The sequence below is a fragment of the Chiloscyllium plagiosum genome, chromosome 1, assembly GCF_004010195.1.
Source record: "Chiloscyllium plagiosum isolate BGI_BamShark_2017 chromosome 1, ASM401019v2, whole genome shotgun sequence".
In the NCBI taxonomy this organism is placed as follows: domain Eukaryota; kingdom Metazoa; phylum Chordata; class Chondrichthyes; order Orectolobiformes; family Hemiscylliidae; genus Chiloscyllium; species Chiloscyllium plagiosum.
Window position 1 is genome coordinate 84,968,264 of NC_057710.1, and position 20,722 is coordinate 84,988,985.

Sequence of the window (20,722 nt, forward strand, 5' to 3'; positions counted from 1 at the left end):
TCATGTATTAATGAGATCCTTGTCCCTTATTAATCCCAGAGTGATACAGAGGAAACAAAGTTTGGGCAAACCTGACCAGAAGGACCTGAATGAAAATTTGGCTGCTACGCAAGGTCTGGCCCACATGATCGCTGAGTGCAAGAAGCTTTTCAAGGTGTGTTTTGTTTGTAGATTGTGCATGATTATGCTGATCAGTTGTGTTTTGGAATTTCCTGTCATGAAAATCACTTCTGATTGAAAGCTGCTGAACTGTGAAATGTGCTTCTGCCTTCATGAACTGCAAGCATGTGAAATACCTGTCATGTGGGAAAAAAGGCAGGAGATAATAGAGCCAGACTAGGTAACAAGAGCCAGTACAGGTGAAATGGGCCAAATGGTCTCCTCCTGCACTGTAATAATTCTGTGATTCCAACAACCACAGCTGCCCTCAATGAAAATGAGTACTGGATTCGGGTAAGGGATATCTGGATTCTGGACTACAGCACAATTTTGCCTAAGACTTTGCGTCTTCCCAGATGTTCAGGTGTCAGTTTGTGAGGTTTTCTAACTTTAGCCTGCTACCAGGAGAAAGAAAACAGACTAATCAATGTAACTGCTGATTGTTCAGTACCAAACTAAACAGCATCAGTATAAAAGTACTTATGTGTGTTGGTAGTATGATTAGCTTGAATATGTTTGTTTCCATAGATCCCAGAGGAAATGATGAGCCACTGCCGTAACTCTTACATGGAGCAGGATTTGCAGCCAGTTAGTTTGGAAGAGCTGGGCCAAACCTGCCAGGGTGAACCCTCGGCCTTCCAAACGTACTTGCAGAACGACATTGATAGTCTCCTGAAGGAGGCGAAAGATAAATTCAAAGGCTGGGTCAGCTGTTCAACATCAGAATCAGCAGAACTTGCCTACAAGAAGGTAATTGCTATTGTTTAAGGCATTGTCTGTTGACACCCGCAACAGCATGCTAACCAGAAACACACATGCTCATGTTTCAGGGCCTTCTACATCACATGAAGTTAATGTGCGACAGAATATGGAAAGGCTGCATTGTGCATGTGCAGAGAAGAAGCACGATTTTGAAATGGGATACAATGGTGAGGGGGGTGTAGAGTGAATCAGAACATGACAGCATTGGTGGGGTCCCATCAAGTGCACTTCTAAAGTTTTAGGCATTTCTTTGGACCATATGGTCCCGGGACATCTGTCAGGGAAGTCAAAGGATTTTTGGTTAGGCAAGAGGTACTCTTTAAAATGGTCAAATGTAGACATGAATATGCATCAATCAATTTACTGTGAAGCTCACTGGAACTGTCAGCTAAGCAGTCAAAATCAAACTCAACTGTCCAAAGGACATGTCAAAAGTGTCCACAGGACCTGATTAAAAGCAACTGATGAGTTCAGCTAAGAAAGCATTTAAACAGCCTGCCCTCTAAAGAATTGAAAAGAAATATTTGGAGTGTTAAAAAACTGATTGCTTGCTATTCCCCTCTATCTTTTGGCATAAGCCAAATTGGATTACTGTCACTTTACTGATTTCACAACCACCGTTATCACAGTAGCTTACCTGCCATTTCAGTTTGATTGACAACTCCAAATGGTTGTAAACTTTTTGAAGTGGCACAATAAATAAATTCCATCTTTCTTTAGAAGACATTTTTTTAAAATAAGGCATTATTTAGTGAAGGAATGTAAATATAATGTAAGGCATTATTTAGTGAAGGAATGATAGAGGAGCCTGCAATACCCCTTTTAGTCAACCTTTTCATATTTCATTATGGCTTCTGAGCTCTACCCGTGGTAAATAATAAGCAGGTTGGCATGGTAAGAACAAAGGATAGCAATGGGAGTGGATACATTGGCACTAAGTTGGCATGGGAGCTATAACAGGCCATGGTGGATGGCTAAAGGGGCATGTTCACATGAAGAGTATAAGGGGATCATGTGGGTGGCTGGAGGAGCACAGGTGGGCATGGAGGCTATGAGATGTCATAAGGAGTGCGTACAGAGCCTGGTTGGCATGGATGGGGCATGGGAAGAATGGGGTGCGAGCAGTGAGTGTATGAGCACTGTCTCGTATTTTATGTTTTATTTTGCTGAGACTGCCATATGGTGACAGTGCCTTCTACTCTCGTTCCGGAGTTGTCCAGCCCAAGTTCTCATATAGCCCCAGGACTACTCCAGACAAAGAAATCCCAACAAGCAGCCATTTTAAAGGGCAGGTTTGCAGACTCAACAATACTCAAAACTCTGCATGTCTGAGTGGTGAACTAAAATCCATGCATTGGTCAGCTACAAAAGCTCAGGGTCTTGATGTTTTTGTGGATGTTATCAAAAATCCACTTACTTTGGCTACATGTGTGAAGAATTAAAAAGGTTTACAGTGCAGCTTTTTTCCATCAGGTATGTGATGGGCCACCTCTGAAATTGTGGAAGGCTTGCATTGAGATTCCTGGTTCACCAGAGGATGTTCTCTGGCGGATTGTACGTGATCGCCAACTCTGGGATGATGACCTTCTTAGTTCAAAGGTCATTGAAAGTTTAAATAGTCAAACGGACATCTATCATTATGTGCAAACCAGCATGGCCCCACACCCGACCAGAGATTATGTACTCATAAGGTAAATATTTTTAAACTCTTTCATGTATCGTTTGCAAGGTTAAACAAAAAAAGACTTTGGATTAGCCAGCATGGCTTTACATTGACTGTGTTGTTGCAAACACCAATACAAAGCAGGCATGTTTGATCCTTAGTTTGTGCAGTTAGTTAGTCTCAGTTCAATGGCAGGAACAATACTTTAGTACTGAGCAAAGGAGCTGGAAAATAATAACCTATGGTTTTCATTACTATCTAGTGAAATCCTCCAGAATTGCCTGTGTATGGCCATTGGACAAATCAGCAACAATATTCCATATTGTTGCAAAACCTGTCATGGTTTGCCCATGAAGAATGTGTCATTGTGGGGATTCCTGGGGGACTGCTACATGAGCCTATTCTTGCAGAAGGGAAGAGAAGACATGAAAAGTAATTTGTAGAAATAGTGACCTAGATCCTCCAGTGAGCAGTGATGCTGGATCAACCATCCCTGCTGGCTGCAAAGATATTTCTTACCTGACCACTTTGCATCCTCCTGTACCAAGTGATTGTTTGCCACAGTCATCCACAGATGTGGCCGTCCACTTTTCACAACCTCTACTGCCATAGGGAAGGTGATGGCCTCCTGTTTTATCACTAGCTGTTAATCCAGACACCCAGGTAGATTAGATTAGATTACTTACAGTGTGGAAACAGGCCCTTCGGCACAACAAGTCCACACCGCCCCGCCGAAGCGCAACCCACCCATACACCTACCTTTACCCCTTACCTAACACTATGGGCAATTTAGCATGGCCAATTCACCTAACCTGCACATCTTTGGACTGTGGGAGGAAACCGGAGCACCCGGAGGAAACCCACGCAGACACGGGGAGAATGTGCAAACTCCACACAGTCAGTCGCCTGAGGCGGGAATTGAACCCGGGTCTCTGGCGCTGTGAGGCAGCAGTGCTAACCACTGTGCCACCGTGCCGCCCACGGTGTTCTGGGGACTCAGGTTCGAATACCAACAAGGCAGATGGCAGGATTAGAATTCGATCTCAAAAATATCTGGAATAAAAGCCTAATAATGACCATGTCAGAAAAATCCATCTGGTTCACAAATGTCATTTAGGGAAGAAAACCGCCATCGTTACCTAGTCTGGCCTCCATGTGACACCAGGCCCAACAATGTGGCTGATCTTAAGCTCCCTCTGGCAATAAATGGTGGCTTAGCCAGCAATGCCCTCATCCTATTAATTAATAAAGGATGTTCAGGCAAATTTCAACAGCTTTAAGGAATTTAGTGGAGTAGATGAGGTACAGTGAGGATATTTGTTGTGTTAGGGGGCTGGGTCAGCTCTGAGGGAGTGGGAGGATATTTGTTGTGTTAGGGAGCTGGGTCAGCTCTGAGGGAGTGGGAGGATATTTGTGTTAGGGAGCTGGGTCAGCGCTGAGGGAGTGGGAGGATATTTGTTGGGGTAGGGAGCTGGGTCAACGCTGAGGGAGTGGGAGGATATTTGTTGTGTTAGGGAGCTGGGTCAGCGCTGAGGGAGTGGGAGGATATTTGTTGGGGTAGGGAGCTGGGTCAGCACTGAGGGAGTGGGAGGATATTTGTTGTGTTAGGGAGCTGGGTCAGCTCTGAGGGAGTGGGAAGATATTTGTTGTGTTAGGGAGCTGGGTCAGCGCTGAGGGAGTGGGAGGATATTTGTTGTCTTAGGGAGCTGGGTCAGCGCTGAGGGAGTGGGAGGATATTTGTTGGGGAAGGGAGCTGCGTCAGTGCTGAGGGAGTGGGAGGATCTTTGTTGGGGAAGGGAGCTGGGTCAGCGCTGAGGGAGTGGGAAGTCGGGTCAGGGCGTAGTTGAGTGTGAGTGGAGGGATTGGGGAGCTCACTTGGGATGGTTTGGTTACTCTGTTAGTCACTAAGTTACACCAGAAGTTAAACAAGGGGATAAGACTGAGGGTAGTATCTAAGTAAGTGTCACATATCTAGCCCAAGTCTGCAACCTGAGCTCAGTCTTAGAGACAATCTCGGAGAGTCCAGGGAAGTGTGCATCAATCCACCTGAATCTAAACTTGCTGCAGGGATCAGGACTTCCAGTGGCTCCTAAAGCACCACTGTAGGTATGCCTCAGTATTTTCTGCTTTTGACATCAGAAGGTCTGGCCCACTATATTTATATTATAGAAATATAATTTTCTTGAATATTTTATTTTACCTTGTATTCCTTCTATTTATTACCTGCGTTTCAAACTTGTTTCATTTTACTTCAGGACTTGGAGGACCAACTTGCCCAAGGGGTGCTGTGCATTGGTGGCCACTTCAGTGGAGCACAATGGGATACCTGTAGTTGGAGGAGTCCGAGCTAATGCTCTTACCTCACGATATCTAATCGAACCCTGCGGGTCAGGAAAATCTAAGCTCACCTACATATGTCGGGTAGACACAAGGTATTGACTGGTATCTTTATCTCAGTATGAATTTAATAGTAGGAGCTATATCTCTTATCTGTGCTCTAGAATGCTCTAGCTGATCAGACCAGACCTTTCTGTCCACTTCCTTCTATTGAAACAGACTCCTTCCTACATTCAAATGAAACAAGAATTTTAAATAGATAAATATTTAGTCAGTTAGCATGTTGACTGGAAGACTTACTCCAATATGGATGCAACAATGATAAGACACTGCAAAGATTTACTGGCTTTATTATTTTTTTCATACAGGGCAGAAACAATTGCTAAGATCCTAAGCATTTTTACAGGAACGGTTTTCAATGAACCATGTATGCTTCAAGCAGAAGCACAATTCATTAGATGTACGTTGTTCATGGTGGCACCAAGATGAACAAAAAAAGATAAATTGCAGTAATAATATATTAACTCAACCAGTGTTAAAGTAAACATAACCAAATTGTGGTCACTACCACCAAACTAACTCAACTAATAAGCAATAATTAGCATATGCTTGAAACGTCAACTCTCCTGCTCCTCAGATACTAGCTGTGCTTTTCTAGCACTTCAATTTTTGAGAAATAAATTTTCATTCCACCAAAATTCTATTGCAGAGCTGCATTGATTGCTGGCCTTTCCTAGTGAATTGTCCAAAAGCAAACTGTGGCTTGCTGTACAAAATTATGGCAGCAGCACCTTCCTTCACTTGTGGTTAATAGTGGTGCAACTACAGTGGCGAGGGTGAAAACCCCTATTGAGCTGGGCCACCATAAAGGCTGTGGTGCAACCTCAATTACCTCATGACCCTATCATTAGAGTCTGGACTGCCTTAAATGACTAAAGACAGTTCAGTGACTTTTACTGCAGGTTCTTGCCATTGCAACGTATTTATTTTTAAATTAAACACGTTAGTTTAGTTTTTAAAACCAGTGTAATAAATTCTACATAACATTTTCTATATTTTATATCCTTTACTTCAGGGGACGAATGCCAGAATGGTACAATAAAGCATTTGGACACTTGTGCGCAGTGGAAATTGGTAGAATACGAGACTCTTTTAATATTCCTGGCTCCGACAGTCAAGAAAGCAAGCATTAGGAAACAACTTCCAATGAGCTTGCACCTTAACTCTGAAGCACAGGGCTGCGAAGAACAACCATACCCTTCCAAGGAAACTGTGGTGGACCCAAATTAATACATTTACAATGGAGTCTTACACAGTCAGATCTTTGGAATTATTTTAACTTTAGTAGAATTCCTAATTATGACTGTAGCGATATATTTTTAAAAAGCTGCTTGATTCGAACATGATGGCTGTCATATAGGCCTTTACTGGAATAGTTGGGTGGGAGTAGTGGTCCTTTGAAAAAGTGAAGTGCAAAGATGGATTGTACTTGCTTGCTTAGGGGCTACACTTGCTTCTATGAAGCATCAAGCATTTTGTGTAATATATGTCATGTGTGTATAAAGAATAACCTGGGGTGTGTTCACATGATTTGCTATTTTTATACTTCATTCTGTATCTTCATAGTTTATGACCAATTTTCCAGAGTTGTGTATTTCTGTTGTGCTTGCTTGATTCAGTTATGGTACATCTGGAGCAGTGTGTGCTTGAGTGGGTGTTTCTGAGGAGCTGAAATGTGAGAGAATGGGTAAGGGACAGTGTCTGGTACACTGCTTGTTTGGAAGGCACTGCCATGGCAGAATGATGTCCATCAACCTAAGAGTTTCTAGTGAAGTTAAGTTTGTCAATATAGTATTTAAGTGAAAGACAATGGAGACCACTTTACAGCCATTTTTTTTCCCACCAGGACTTGATTTTTCCTCTTTGTGAATCCCAAAAGATTATCTCTTCTATCTCCCAACAACACAATCCAGTTTCTTCTGTCAGAGATTAGAAGAGTGTTTGGTTGGAATAACATAGTAGCTTTTCCAATCCCGCTAAACTCACTTGACAACATGGCTTGACTCCAGCTACATTTTAAATGGGGAAAGGCTGTTTTGTTTGTTAAGCGATGTCTTTATCCTTTGTTTTCCTCACTAGATGAGGGCTTATGAGGTCCTAAAACCTACAGGGACAAAAATGTATCTTTTGAACAGTGGCATTTATTACCACGGAACATGAATATATACAACTGCATTTGTATAATTGTTTTTAACAATCAGTATGGAGCTTGTCAATAACATTGCAAAACTGCTGCAATTGAAAAGTTGAAAAGTTTTGTATCCTTCAAAAGTGATATTATAAATTACCATGAAACAAAATTCTAGGGCAAAGGCTGTAAAATATAAGGGGCCTGATGCTGTGGTTTTTTTAAATGAATCATAGTTATATGTTATGAAATGTTAACCTTTTCATGTGCAGTCATGCTACTTACATGACTCAAACAAAAATGTTACTAAAAGGAGACAAGAATTCAAAGCTTTTCAGCTTGCATTCATCAGGACTACAATGCAAGAAACAAATGTGAAAATAAGAAATTACCAATTTATGCAGCATGAGAAAAGGGTGCTGATGGGTTAAGCCATCATTGGCATGGAGATGTAGCAATAAAAGTCAACTGTCAATACAAAGAAAGAACAAAGAAAATTTATAGCCCAGGAACAGGCCCTTCAGCCCTCCAAGCCTGAGCCGATCCAAATCCACTGGCTAAACCTATCGCCCAATTCCAAAGCATCCGTATCCCTCTGCTCCCCACTTACTCAAGCATCTGTCCAGACACACCTTAAATGAATCAACCATGCCTGCCTCTACTACCTCTGCTGGCAACACTTTCAAGGCACCTACCACCCTTAATTCTCAGACCAGGCAGGCAGATTTTGATTGGTGAGGGTGTTGCCATAGGAATGTAGTAAATTGGCAGTCCCCATGACCCCTTTTTACCCCTATGAAAGAGGTGCAATGCTTGTAGAAAGTTCCTTCTACTTACATAAATTCAGGGTTCTGTTTATTAAAAGATGCAGCTTATCACATGCAAATACTGAAATGGTTTCACAGTAAGTTGCTGCTTTTATTCACTCTTTGTTTCCCTCTGAAGCAGAAAACTGTCTTGGTTTTTTTTGTTATTTATACTACAGATGATCAGATTTTGCTGAAAAACTACATGACATCTAAAATTCAAAAGTAACCATAGTTTGCCCAAAATGCTGAAACTCGCCCGTTTCCACTTGCAGTTGATCTGCTAAAGTTTGCGCTCAGGTGAAATTTCTTAATTCTCATGATAGTGACGCATGTGCATCTGGTGCACCCACAATTGGCATCAGGTGGGACATGGCAGGATCTTCCTGGAAATTGGCTAGAGGTGGCTATCATTGCAAGGGACCCACTCCATAAAAGTGTGAGGTTGCATAGTAATCACTGTACTGAACCAGCAATTCTGATGTCATGAGTTTGGACTCCTTACTGGCTAAATTATGAAAGGTGAACTTTTTTAACTCTTAAGAATACTCAGGCTGGCACAAGGAGCAAAATGACTGTGAAAGCTATTGACCCAGCTCATTCTTGATTGACCCTTCCCAAAGTGAACTTGCCATCTAGAATGGATACAGTTCAAATGTGCCTCCAGTCCCACACTGGCCAACAAATGCACCTTATGCAACAAGTTCAATCCACTATTGTTTTGGCACATTGAAATAAATGCAGCCATAACAATGGTGCCCATTGCCCAGGCAGAGCCCAAATAGATAATAAAAGAAATACTCAAAACTCTCTGTTGAAGTTTTGCAACCTGGGCAAAGGTTTTAGTCTGGACTTTTAGGTGGGCCCCACAGTGCTTCAACCAATACACCTGATCTGACCCACATCAACTACCTGCCAGGTTTCAAAAATGGTTGGAGGTTTACAAGCTCCCAATGTTTGGAATCCTTACAGTGGCTTCATTCCCACAGGGTCCTCCCTGAAACCTTGGCAAAAGGAGGAATCTCATTGTCTGGCAAATCCCTGCCAATAATTATAGTGGAATATCTGCCAAAATGGACCTGATTTCCAGGACACTTGTGTGAATACAGCATTTTACTATTTTGCTTTATTCATTCACAAATGTGAGTGTAGGATCAGTGAGTTAAGGCATGAATGTTTTTGTGGGTTCACAAATATAATATCACATTTACAACTTGCCTCCTTCAAAACTGTTCCTCAGCATGTGCTCATGCTGTAAATTGCAAAACACTACAGATTGATTTGTGGCTACATCACATATGTGTGACAAAATTCTAAATAATATATGCAAAGTTCTTTCCACATGTGCGCTATTGGGTGTAAAATGCTTTCTGTAACAGAACAAACATTTCCATCTATTATTTACTGGAGTGTGTTATTTACCCATTATCAAATAATGTATGTAATAGTGTGTAATTGGAAGATCCCCAACTTTGTTTAGTGAAATTATTCTAATATGCTAAAAATAACTTTTAAGATTAAATTTCTAATCTATTTTTGTTTTATTTGTTTTTTTCATTCTCACCTGCCAATCATGAGATTTTATTAACAATCATGCTAATTACAAGTGGTCCTTGTATAAAAGGTGGTCGTTCACACAGATTTCACTGTAAGATTAGTATTTGTTTGAGGGTTTAAATGGAATGTAGTTAATAGTAAATACAAAACTGCTAATGGGAACTCAATGACCCTTTTTAATATGTGGGTGCTGGAGCCCTTTATAAGCAGGAAATCAAAGAAGGATTTATCTAATATGGTTTAAAATATTTACCTTTCAGTGTTATGTAAAGAGCTTTTAGTGAAATTTTGTGGCAATAAGAACAATTATATCAATAATTATTTCAGTGTTATCCCTTCACTTTAAACCGCTTACTTTCTCTGTGTTTGTTACAAAAGTTCAACTGGTATTTGTAGAATTTGGTGTCATTGTATATACCATTGTATTGTAAACTTCTATTCATGTCTAGCTGCATACTGCCAAATAGGGATAACGCATGTTATTAATTATTTAAATATTCACATATTTATACCTCAATTATACATTTTTGTACCTCTTTTTTAAAAATTGTAAATATTTTACTCTCCAAATGCTAAGACATAAAGAATCAAGAAAGTGTTTATATCTTTGTATGTCTGTACAGTTATAACCATCAAGTGCACTATTAAATGTGTTAAATGAGAATAATCATTCTTTGTTTTGGTATTTTGTTTTGGTCTTACAATAGGAATATCCAAATCAAGACCATGAGTCATATCCAGGAAATTTAGGCCACTCTGTTCAACTTGATCCTGTTGTCCATCGATCTGCCCTGTTTGAATTTTGTTGTATTGGAAATTTGGAAGGAATCTGCTGCTCTGTATTGTTGCTACATCAAAGACCATAACACCATAAGATGTAGGAACATGAGTAGATCACTCGGCTATTGAGTAGGCTCTACCATGCAGAGAGATCATGATGAATCTAATAATCCTCGAATCTACTTTCCTGCCTTCTTCCTATAACCCTTGATTCTCTCACTGATTATAAGACCACAAAACATAGGAGCAGCCCAACAAGTCTGCCCCACTGGATAAATACAAAATTAGAAAACAATATTTTATAATAGCAAGTTTATTGAAAGTTAATGGGTGCGTTGTTTTCAACTTTATATGTGTAATTGAAGACCCAGTCTTATGCCCTTGCAAAGACTTTGTTCTCCAAGATGCAAATAATGATAGGAAGAACTGTTCTTCTTCAAAAAATGCTCACTTTTATTTCCACTCATTTGCAGAACTGCAACAGTAGCCACCATTTTACACCAGTAGAGGTTTGTTTCCTGTATCTAATTGGAGCAATGCAGAAACAATGCCTTATTGTTCTCTGGCCCGGTGGATCAGAATGACACATTGGGTTGAATGACCTCCATCTGTGGCGAAAGTGAGGACTGCAGATGCTGGAGATCAGAGACAAGATTAGAGTGGTGCTGGAAAAGCACAGCATTTTTTGAAGTGGGAGGATTTGAAGGAGAAATTGTTAAGGGTGAGGATCAGTTCAGCAAAACGAATGAGATTGTCAGTGGAAGAGTACTGGTGGGAATGTCGGGAGAGGAAGAAACGGAGGGCTTGGAGGCCCTGGTCATGGCGGATGGAGGTATAGAGGGACTGGATGTCCATGGTGAAGATAAGGCATTTGGGGCCGGGGAAACGGAAGTTTTGGAGGAGGTGGTTTTCTGATGAAGGACTCCTGCCCGAAATGGCAATTTTCCTGCTCCCCAGATACTGCCTGACCTGCTGTGCTTTTCCAGCACCACTCTAATCTTGTCTCTGACCTCCATCTGTGCCCAAACCATTCTATAATTCTATGAACTCTGGCTATGCATGCTTCTCAGTTGACATGTAACTCTACTCACAGCCTTTCCTAGGACTGTATTTTCAACTGCTGGATACTCCTGTAACCCGACAGCAATGCTCGGTCAGGCCATCCAAGCCAGGGAAGTTACAAAAAAAATAAGAGCCAGTTGTTCAGTACTGGCCTTGGTAATGGACTGTGAATCAGGCCATTTGCAATGTTTTTGTTAAAGGAACAACTCAGCAGTGAACTTTTTCCAAGCTTGCAAATAATAACATTTACTGTAGAGTCTCAAAACCTATTGGTTTTAAGACATAATGATTTAATTGCAGAGGGAGAAAGGGACACGTACAGTCGAGGAATGGGCAGATAAGTGACAGATGAATTTCAAGGGGGAATATCACGGAGTGATATTTGGTACAAGAGTGTGGAGAGACAATACAAAAGCAATGGTACTATTCTAAATGCTGTGCAGGGGCAGAGAGATCTGGGGGGTATATATGTGCATAAGTCATTAAAGGTGGCAGGACACGTTGAGCAAATAAAGCATATCATATTTTAGTCCTCATTAATAGGGGCATAGAGTACAAGAGCAAGGAGTTATTGTGAACTTAATTAGGACACCAGTTAAAGCTCGGCTCGAGTACTGTATATAGTTCCAGGTGCCAAACTTTAATATGGATGCAAACGCATTGAGAGAAAGTGGAGAAGCAGTTTATGAAGATGGATGAGGAACTTAAGTTCAGTGAATCGATTGGAGAAGTTGAAGAGGAAAGGGCCAAGAGGAGACTGATGGAAGATTTCAAAATCATGAAGGCAGAGTAGATAGGCAGAAACTATTTTTTATTCACGCATGAGAAATGGACATTGCAGCTGGCCAGCATTGATTGCCTATCCCCAAGTACCCTTGAGAAGATAAGCTTCCTACTTGAACCACTGCATCCACGTGCTGTAAGTAGACCTACAATGCCCTTTGAGAAAGAGTTCTATGATTTTGACCCAACCACAGTGAAAGAACAGCAATATGTTTCTAAGTCAGCACGGGGAATGGCTTGGAGAGAAACTTGAAGAAAGCAATGTTGTCATATATCTGCTGCCCTTGTCCAAGATGGAAGTAGTCGTATGTTTGGAAGGTGCTGCCTGAAGATTGTTGACAAATTTCTGCAGTGCATCTTGCAGGTACACACTGCTGCTACTGAGTGTCGGTGGTGGAGGAGTGAGTGATTGTGGATGTGCTGCCAATCAAGCAGGCTGCTTTGTCCTGAATGATGTCAAGCTTCTTGAGTGTTGTTAGGGCTGCATTCCCCCAGGCAAGTAGAGAGTCAGGACATGAGTTACTCACCACAGTATATGCCTAGCCTCTGACCTGCTTTTGTAGCCTCTGTGTTTATGTGGTGAGTCACCTGAGTTTCTGGTCAACGGTAACACCCCAGATGTTGATAGTGAGGGATTCAGTAATGGTTATGCTATTAAGGGGCATGGATAAAGTAAATAGACCTGGGGTCGGGGAGTCCAGAACTACAGGGCATAGGTTTAGGGAGAGAGGGGAAAGATATAAAAGAGACCTAAGGGGCAATTTTTTCACGCAGAGGGTGGTACGTGTATGGAATGAACTGCCAGAGAATGTGGTGAAGGCTGGTACAATTGCAACATTTAAGGGACATTTGGATGGGTATATGAATAGGAAACGTTTGGAAGGATATGGGCCGGGTGCTGGCAGGTGAGACTAGATTGGGTTGGGATATCTGGTCGGCATGGACGGGTTGGACGGAGAGGTCTGTTTCCTTGCTGTACATCTCTATGATTCTATGACTTCACCTTCTGTTCAGATTGGGGTCTCAAGCACAACTTCAGGGCTTCTGCAAGTTGAGCCTCAAGGAGTCACGCTTTGGGAACATCAACGATGACACCGACGTCCCAGGATACCCAAGTTTTGCTGCCACGACAACTGCCTCTTTGTCACTGGCAGACTCCGGACCTGCTTGTGCAAACATCAGTGAGCATCCCCACTTCTGACCTTATGGTGGAGAGAAGATCGTTGATGAAGCAGCCTAAGACACTATCCTGAGGAACTCCTACAGAGATATCCTAGATATCCTAGATATCCTAGTCTGAGATGACTGACCTCCAACAGTCAGAATCATTTTCCTATCAGCCAAACTGACTTCAACGAGCAGAGAGTTTGATTCCAGTTTTGCTATACTCCTTTATGCCACAATTTTTCAAATACAACGTTTTTCAAACATTGTCACTGTCACCTTACCTCTGGAATTCAGGTATTTCGTCCATGTTTGAACCAAGGCTCTAATGAGGTCAGGAGCTGAGTGGCCCAGGCAGAACCCAAACTGGGTGTCACTGAGCAGGTTATTGCTGAGCAGGTGCAGCTTGGTAGCTCAGTTAATGACACCTTCCATCACTTTACTGATGATCGAGAGTAGACTAATGGAGCGGTAATTAGTCAGGCTGGATTTTTTCTGCTTTTTATGTACAGGACATACTTGGGCAATTTTCCACATGGGGAAATTACTGTGATTCATTACTAGAGACAGAATGACTAAGCATTTGGACAAGTATGGGCTGAACAATGAATCAGCATGGATTTGTGAAGGGGAAGTCATCTCTGACTAAGTTGAATATCTTGAGGCAGTTGTGAGCTTTATCAACAGCGGTGTCATTGGATGATGGTCAAATGGTCTTACAAAAAAATAGTTGGTAAGGTGCCACTCAATTGCAAAAGAAAATATTGCAGATTGAAAGTGACCTTGTGAGATCGTTTAGTAATTGGTTCAGAATTAAAGGTTCAGAAAAGATTTACAAGGATGTTGCCAGAGTTGGAGGGTTTGAGCTATAGGGAAAAGCTGAATAGGCTGGGAATGTTTTCCCTGGAGCGTCGTAGGCTGAGGGGTGACCCCTATAGAGGTTTATAAAATCATGGAGGGACATGGATAGGGTAAGTAGACAATGTCTTTTTCTCAGAATGGGGGTGCCCAGAACTAGAGGGCATTGGTTTAAGGTGAGAGGGGAAAGATATAAAAGACACCTAAAGGGCAACTTTTTCATTCAGAGGCTGGTGCATGTATGGAATGAGGTGCCAGAGGAAGTGTTGGAAACAGTACAATTACAACATTTAATAGGTATATAGATGGGTATATGAATAGGCATGGTTTAGAGGGATATGGGCCAAATGCTGGCAAATGAAACTAGATTAATTTAGGGTATCTGTTTGGTATGGATGCGTTTAACCAAAGGACCTGTTTCCATGCTGTACATCTCTATGATCTCTATGACTCTAATTAGTAAACAGAGCAGTGTTAAAGACAATGGCCCAGATTGTCCAATGGCTAGGTTAGCAGGGGAGGTGAGGGTCTTCTGATATTGTCACTTGTCTGTTAACCTGGAAACCCTGGTAATGTTCTGAGGACCTGTGTTCAAATTCCACCATGGCATGTGGTAGAATGCGAATTCAATAAATATCTGGACTTAGGAGTCCAATAATGACCATGAAAGTATTGCCAATCACTAGGAGAAAATCCCCTCTAGTTTATTAATGTCTTTTAGGCAAGGAAATCGTTGGCCTTACCTAAACGTGACCCAAGGCAATGTGGTTGACACTTAACTGTCTTCTGGGCAAATAGGGATGGATAGTAAATGCTGTCCTAGTCAATGACAGCCATGTCCCCAGGAATTAATTTCTAAAAATCTTTTCTGAAGTCTCAATGGGAACACTATAAAATCTCCTGCGTAGCAGATCCCTAAGGAATTGTCCAAGAAATAGAAGATCCCACTGAGCTTTTCCCCAAGTGGAAACTTCTGAAAGTATCCGTTCAAATCAGAGAATTTGGAGGGTTCCACTGTAGTTAAGGAAATAGTTACACAAGAAAAGGGAGGTGATTAAAAACCTAGTCTAATTTCTGAGTAACTATTAAACTGATCCCACAACTTCCAATGAGGTGGGCGGCATGGTGGCACGGTGGTTAGCACTACTACCTCACAGCGCCAGAGACCCGGGTTCAATTCCCGCCTCAGGCGACTGACTGTGTGGAGTTTGCACGTTCTCCCCATGTCTGCGTGGGTTTCCTCCGGGTGCTCCGGTTTCCTCCCACAATCCAAAGATGTGCAGGTCAGGTGAATTGGCCATGCTAAATTGCCTGTAGTGTTAGGTAAGGGGTAAATGTAGGGGTATGGGTGGGTTGCGCTTCGGTGGGTCGGTGTGGACTTGTTGGGCCGAAGGGCCTGTTTCCACACTGTAAGTAATCTAATCTAATCTTCCCACACACTCCTGCAACCTACATCTCCCCAGACCCTCGCCCGACATCTCTATTTCCAGAACCCAAAAACTCACACTACTAGATACTGTGGAGCACATTCTCCAGCCTTGCTGTTACATGTCCCTAGCTGTTGTCTTTGTTGCCCTGTTCCAGAGCAACCTTTTCTGAAAAGGGATGGTAACCTCACTGATTCCTTTTCTGCTCCTCAGTACTGGGTATCGCATACTGGGTATAATTCTCCTTACTATCCAACCTTCACTCCCTCCTGCTGGTCAACATCTCCATGAGGATATTCGGAGCTGTATCACCCTCAATCCTCACCAGTCCAACAAAAATCAGTTGCCAAGTAGTAATTTGCGTAGTGCTGACTCACCCGAAGTACCACGTGTCGCCTCTCACTGAAGTCACTGGGCACACAGCACAGGTGCAATGCTCATTTCATACTCATTTTCAGCACATGTTTGAAGTGCTGCTTTATGGAATATGACAATTATTTGTTTATATGTTTAATATTCAATAAACTGATCTCATGATTTATAACCTGAGATGTGGTCTGATAGAGCATGAAAACCCTACTCATTCTGCCCATGAAAACAAAGAAATCAAGTGATGACTGGATGGCAAAAATTTAAGACAGAGGTAGATGAGTTCTTGATTAGTAAGGGATTAAGGGTTACAGGGGGAAGGCAGGAGAATGGGGTTGAGAAACATTTCAGCAATGATTGAATAGTGGAGCAGACTCGATGGGCCAAATGGCTTAATTCCACTCCTCTATCTTGTAGTTTTGTGGTCTTATGGTCTTTTGGGCGTTTTCTGATAAAGTTACATACATTGACAAGGTTTATCATCATCCAGTCTCGAAACATTTAGAGTCATAGAGTCATAGAGATGTACAGCATGGAAACAGACCCTTCGGTCCAACCCATCCATGCTGACCAGATATCCCCACCCAATCTTGTCCCACCTGCCAGCACCCAGCCCATATTGCTCCAACCCCTTTCTATTCATATACCCATCCAAATGCCTTTTAAATGTTGCAATTGTACCAGTCTCCACCACTTCCTCTGGCAGCTCATTCCATACATGCACCACCTTCTGCATGAAAACATTGCCCCGTAAGTCTCTTTTATGTCTTTCCCCTCTCACCCTAAACCTATGCCCTCTAGTTCTGGACTCCCTGACCCCAGGGAAAAGACTTTGTCTATTTATCCTATCCATGCCCCTCATGATTTTATAAACCTTCATAAGGTCAACCCCTCAGCCTCCAATGCTCCAGGGAAAATAGCCCCAGCTTATTCAACCTCTCCCTATAACTCAAATCCTTCAACTCTGGCAACATCCTTGTAAATCTTTTCTGAACACTTTCAATTTTCACAACATCCTTCCAACTGGAAGAACACCAGAACTGCACACAATATTCCAAGAGTGGCCGAACCAATGTCCTGTACAGCCACAACATGACCTCCCAACTCCTGTACTCAAGACTCTGACCAATAAAGGAAAGCATACCAAACGCCTTCTTCACTATCCTATCTACCTGTGACTCCACTTTCAAGGAGCTATGAACCTGCACTCCAAGGATTCTTTGTTCAGGAAAACTCCCGAGGACCTTACCATTAAGTGTATAAGTCCTGCTAAGATTTGCTTTCCCAAACTGCAGCACCTCACATTTATTTGAATTAAACTCCATCTGCCACTTCTCAGCCCATTGGCCCATCGGATCAAGATCCTGTTCTAAACTGAGGTAATCTTCCTCGCTGTCCACTACACCTCCAATTTTGGTGTCATCTGCAAACTTACTAACTGTACCTCTTATGCTCACATCCAAATCATTTATATAAATGACGAAAAGTAGTGGACCCAGCACCAATCCTTGTGGCACTCCACTGGTCACAGGCCTCCAGTCTGAAAAACAACTCTCCACCACTACCCTCAGTCTTCTACTTTTGTGCCAGTTCTGCATCCAAATGGCTAGTTCTCCCTGTATTCCACGAAGTCTAACCTTGCTAACCAGTCTCCCATGGGGAAACTTGTTGAACGCCTTACTGAGTTCATATAGATCACATCTACTGCTCTGCCCTCATCAATCCCCTTTGCTACTTGTTTAAAAAACTCAATCAAGTTTGTGAGACAGGATTTCCCACACACAAAGCCATGTTGACTATCCCTTAATCAGTCCTTGCTTTTTCAAATACATGTACATCATGTCCCTTAGGATTCCCTCCAACAACCTGACCACCACCAATGTCAGGCTCACTGGTCTGTAGTACCCTGGTTTGGCCTTACCACCCTTCTTAAACAGTGGCACCACATTAGCCAACCTCCAGTCTTCTGGCACCTCACCTGTGACTATCGATGATGCAAACATCTTAGCAAGAGGCCCAGCAATCACTTCTCTAGCTTTCCACAGAGTTCTGATGTTTAGATACCTGGCAGTAAAGGCATATTATGGTTTACAGTAATGTAAGAAACATTAAAAATAGTGATTGGCCATACTCATACCTTGTGTAATAAATAGTAATCTTTTTTACATCCCTTGATAACATTTACATCACTTTGTAACTTTCTAAGCATTTATAGTGAAAGGTTCTCTGCAATTAAAGTTAACCCGCAAGTCCTAGAATGGTCACTAGATGACAGTATGAGCACAATGAAACAGATCTTAAATATTAGTTACGAATGACCATTTCCATTATTTGTGGTAGATCTTGACTTCATGCAGCAGTGTAAAAAGGAGCACATACTTTAAATCTCAATTTTTATTTTCAATTCTGAAGCCTTATTCTAAAATACAAAATTGCATTTTACTTTCTATGAACTTATCCAACTTCCCTCACATTTAGGTGCTCTTTTTAATGTTTTGAATCTGTTTGTAATCATTGAATGATCTGACCAACCAAACAAGGACAGCTGTAGATTTTTTGCATCATTTTTGTGGTGTAACTAAGGAAGAACTGAGAAATCGAATTCAGAGGAATTCATGCCCAAAGTATTCAAATCACTTTGTTTAGATTCTGCTGTTACACAAAAATTCTCTGAGAAGTGATGAAGCTTGTCATTGGATTGTAGCCTTGAAATCTCACTAATAGTGAAGGTCCTTCTCAATTTGTTTAGGGACCTTATAGGTCCAAGTTTTCAGAAATTCAGCAAATAAGGCTTAATCTTACTAAAGTGGTGAGAGAGTGAATGTGCTGCTGAAATGAATGAATGTAATATGAGTGGCTCGGCTTAATGCTTCTTGAGAAGACATCAGAATATCACTTTGGGAGCAGGCGGTATTACATTTCCATATGATGTATTCTACCTGCCGAATCCTGAAACAGATACCAGAGAAGGTGGCATAGGTTAACAAAGCTGACAATAGGAAACTACTCACCAAAACAAATGCATCAGATAATTGGCCCAGAAATTGTCTGTTCTCCACATGCTTCTCGTCCATTCTAAACCTTCAGACAAACATACATCTTTGTTCTGTTTTTAAACATGAGCATTTCACAATTCTGTTTGTACATCAGGATGACACCAAGCCTCGTAAAGCGTTAATTACACAATTGCATTGTTGGCATAGCCAAGAAGCTGTGGTAGAGTTGTATACCTAGGGAATGTGAGAACAATGTCTGTATCACCTCAACTAGGGGAAATCTGCCTGCATAGAGTATCTCAACTTTCAGATGTCTGGGAAAAGTTGAATTCCAAGAGGAATGTCCCTGGCATAGAGTACTAAAATAAAATATCAAAGTATCATGAATGGTTATGGGAAGACAAAGAAATAAGTAATAGGGTAAGATCAACAAAAATAACGCAGTCAGCTACATCCAGGAAGTGTAAATCAAAAAAGAGGACAAATGTATGGCTGAAAATACCCATTGGGACTAATTCTGTGATAGCACACAGGAAGCCACATTCACATCTTTCAAATAATTTCATCTTCTTCAGCATCTGTTCTCATCCTCCAGGCAGTGTAGATTGAGTCTGCTCTAATCTCCTGTCAAGATACAGCAGTGTCATCCTCTAGGGCAGAAATTCCCAACTGTTTTTATGCTGTAAATCCTTTTCCAGCTTATTTTTCTGTCTGTTTGTTTCCAAGTTAGTTCCATGACTAAACGTAATTGAGTTATTTATTTTAATTACTTAATAAGAAACTTGGTACTGATACAAAGCAAAACTTTCTCAAACCCTGAGGCTATTAAATTGAAAGAGTTTTGGAATTCATTGGGTGGAATTGTCTGTGGGAAAGCAATAGAATCCCATGGGGGATTGTGGTTTAGGAGCCTGATACTAGGATCTCTGGGTTGGATTATACAGGCAATAGGAAAGCAGCAAAGCAGCAAATGGGAGCTGCAGGAAACTCTCTGAGCTCATTATAGCAGTCAGCATGCAGATGCTAGAAAGTCAGAGTGGATAAAGTGTGGAGCTGGAAAAAGCACAACAGGTCAAGCAGCATCGGAGGAGCAGGGAGTCGATGTTTCAGGTCTGAACCTCTCATCAGGACTGGAGGAGGGAGAAGGGGGCTGAGAAATAAATGGAGGGAGTGGGACTGGGGGTACGGTGGGTGGAATGGCAGCAGGTGGATGCAGGTAGGTGATTGTGATAGATCAATGGAAGGATGGAGTGGATAGGTGGAGAGGAAGATGGACAGGTTAGGTCAGGTCAAGAGGGCTGTATCGTGGATGAGGTGGGAGGGGTGGGAAGATTTGGAAGCTGGTGAATTAGAGTCATAGAGATGTACAGCATGGAAACAGACCCTTCAGTTCAACCCGTCCATGCCGAACAGATATCCCAACCCAATCTAGTCCCACCTGTCAGCACCCAGCCCATATCCCTCCAAACCCTTCCTATTCATATACCCATCCAAATGCCTCTTAAATGTTGCAATTGTACCAGCCTCCACCACATCCTCTGGCAGCTCATTCCATACACATACCACCCTCTGCGTGAAAAAGTTGCCCCTTAGGTCTCTTTTATATCTTTCCCCTCTCACTTAAAACTTCGTCATCCCTTTGAATTCCATTTTATTCCTAATTTCCCAGAGCAACTCTTACTGTGACATTACTCATTTACTCTGCTTTATTATGCAATACTCGATCTGAAACAGGTCCACCCCCAGTTAGATTAGATTAGATTACTTACAGTGTGGAAACAGGCCCTTCAGCCCAACAAGTCCACACGGAC

At 41.9% G+C, this 20,722-nt stretch overlaps 1 protein-coding gene across 1 annotated transcript in view; it reads left to right on the forward strand.

The window, feature by feature from the left end:
* dlc1 (DLC1 Rho GTPase activating protein) overlaps positions 1-7,066 on the forward strand; it is a 47,608-nt gene extending 40,542 nt beyond the window's left edge. The window contains exons 10-14 of the mRNA XM_043690328.1: positions 40-154; positions 688-909; positions 2,395-2,612; positions 4,840-5,016; positions 5,997-7,066. Coding sequence (XP_043546263.1) covers positions 40-154; positions 688-909; positions 2,395-2,612; positions 4,840-5,016; positions 5,997-6,114 — 850 coding nt within the window. The 3' untranslated portion in view covers positions 6,115-7,066. The remainder of the gene's footprint in view (positions 1-39; positions 155-687; positions 910-2,394; positions 2,613-4,839; positions 5,017-5,996) is intronic.
* Positions 7,067-20,722: the final 13,656 nt, after the last annotated feature.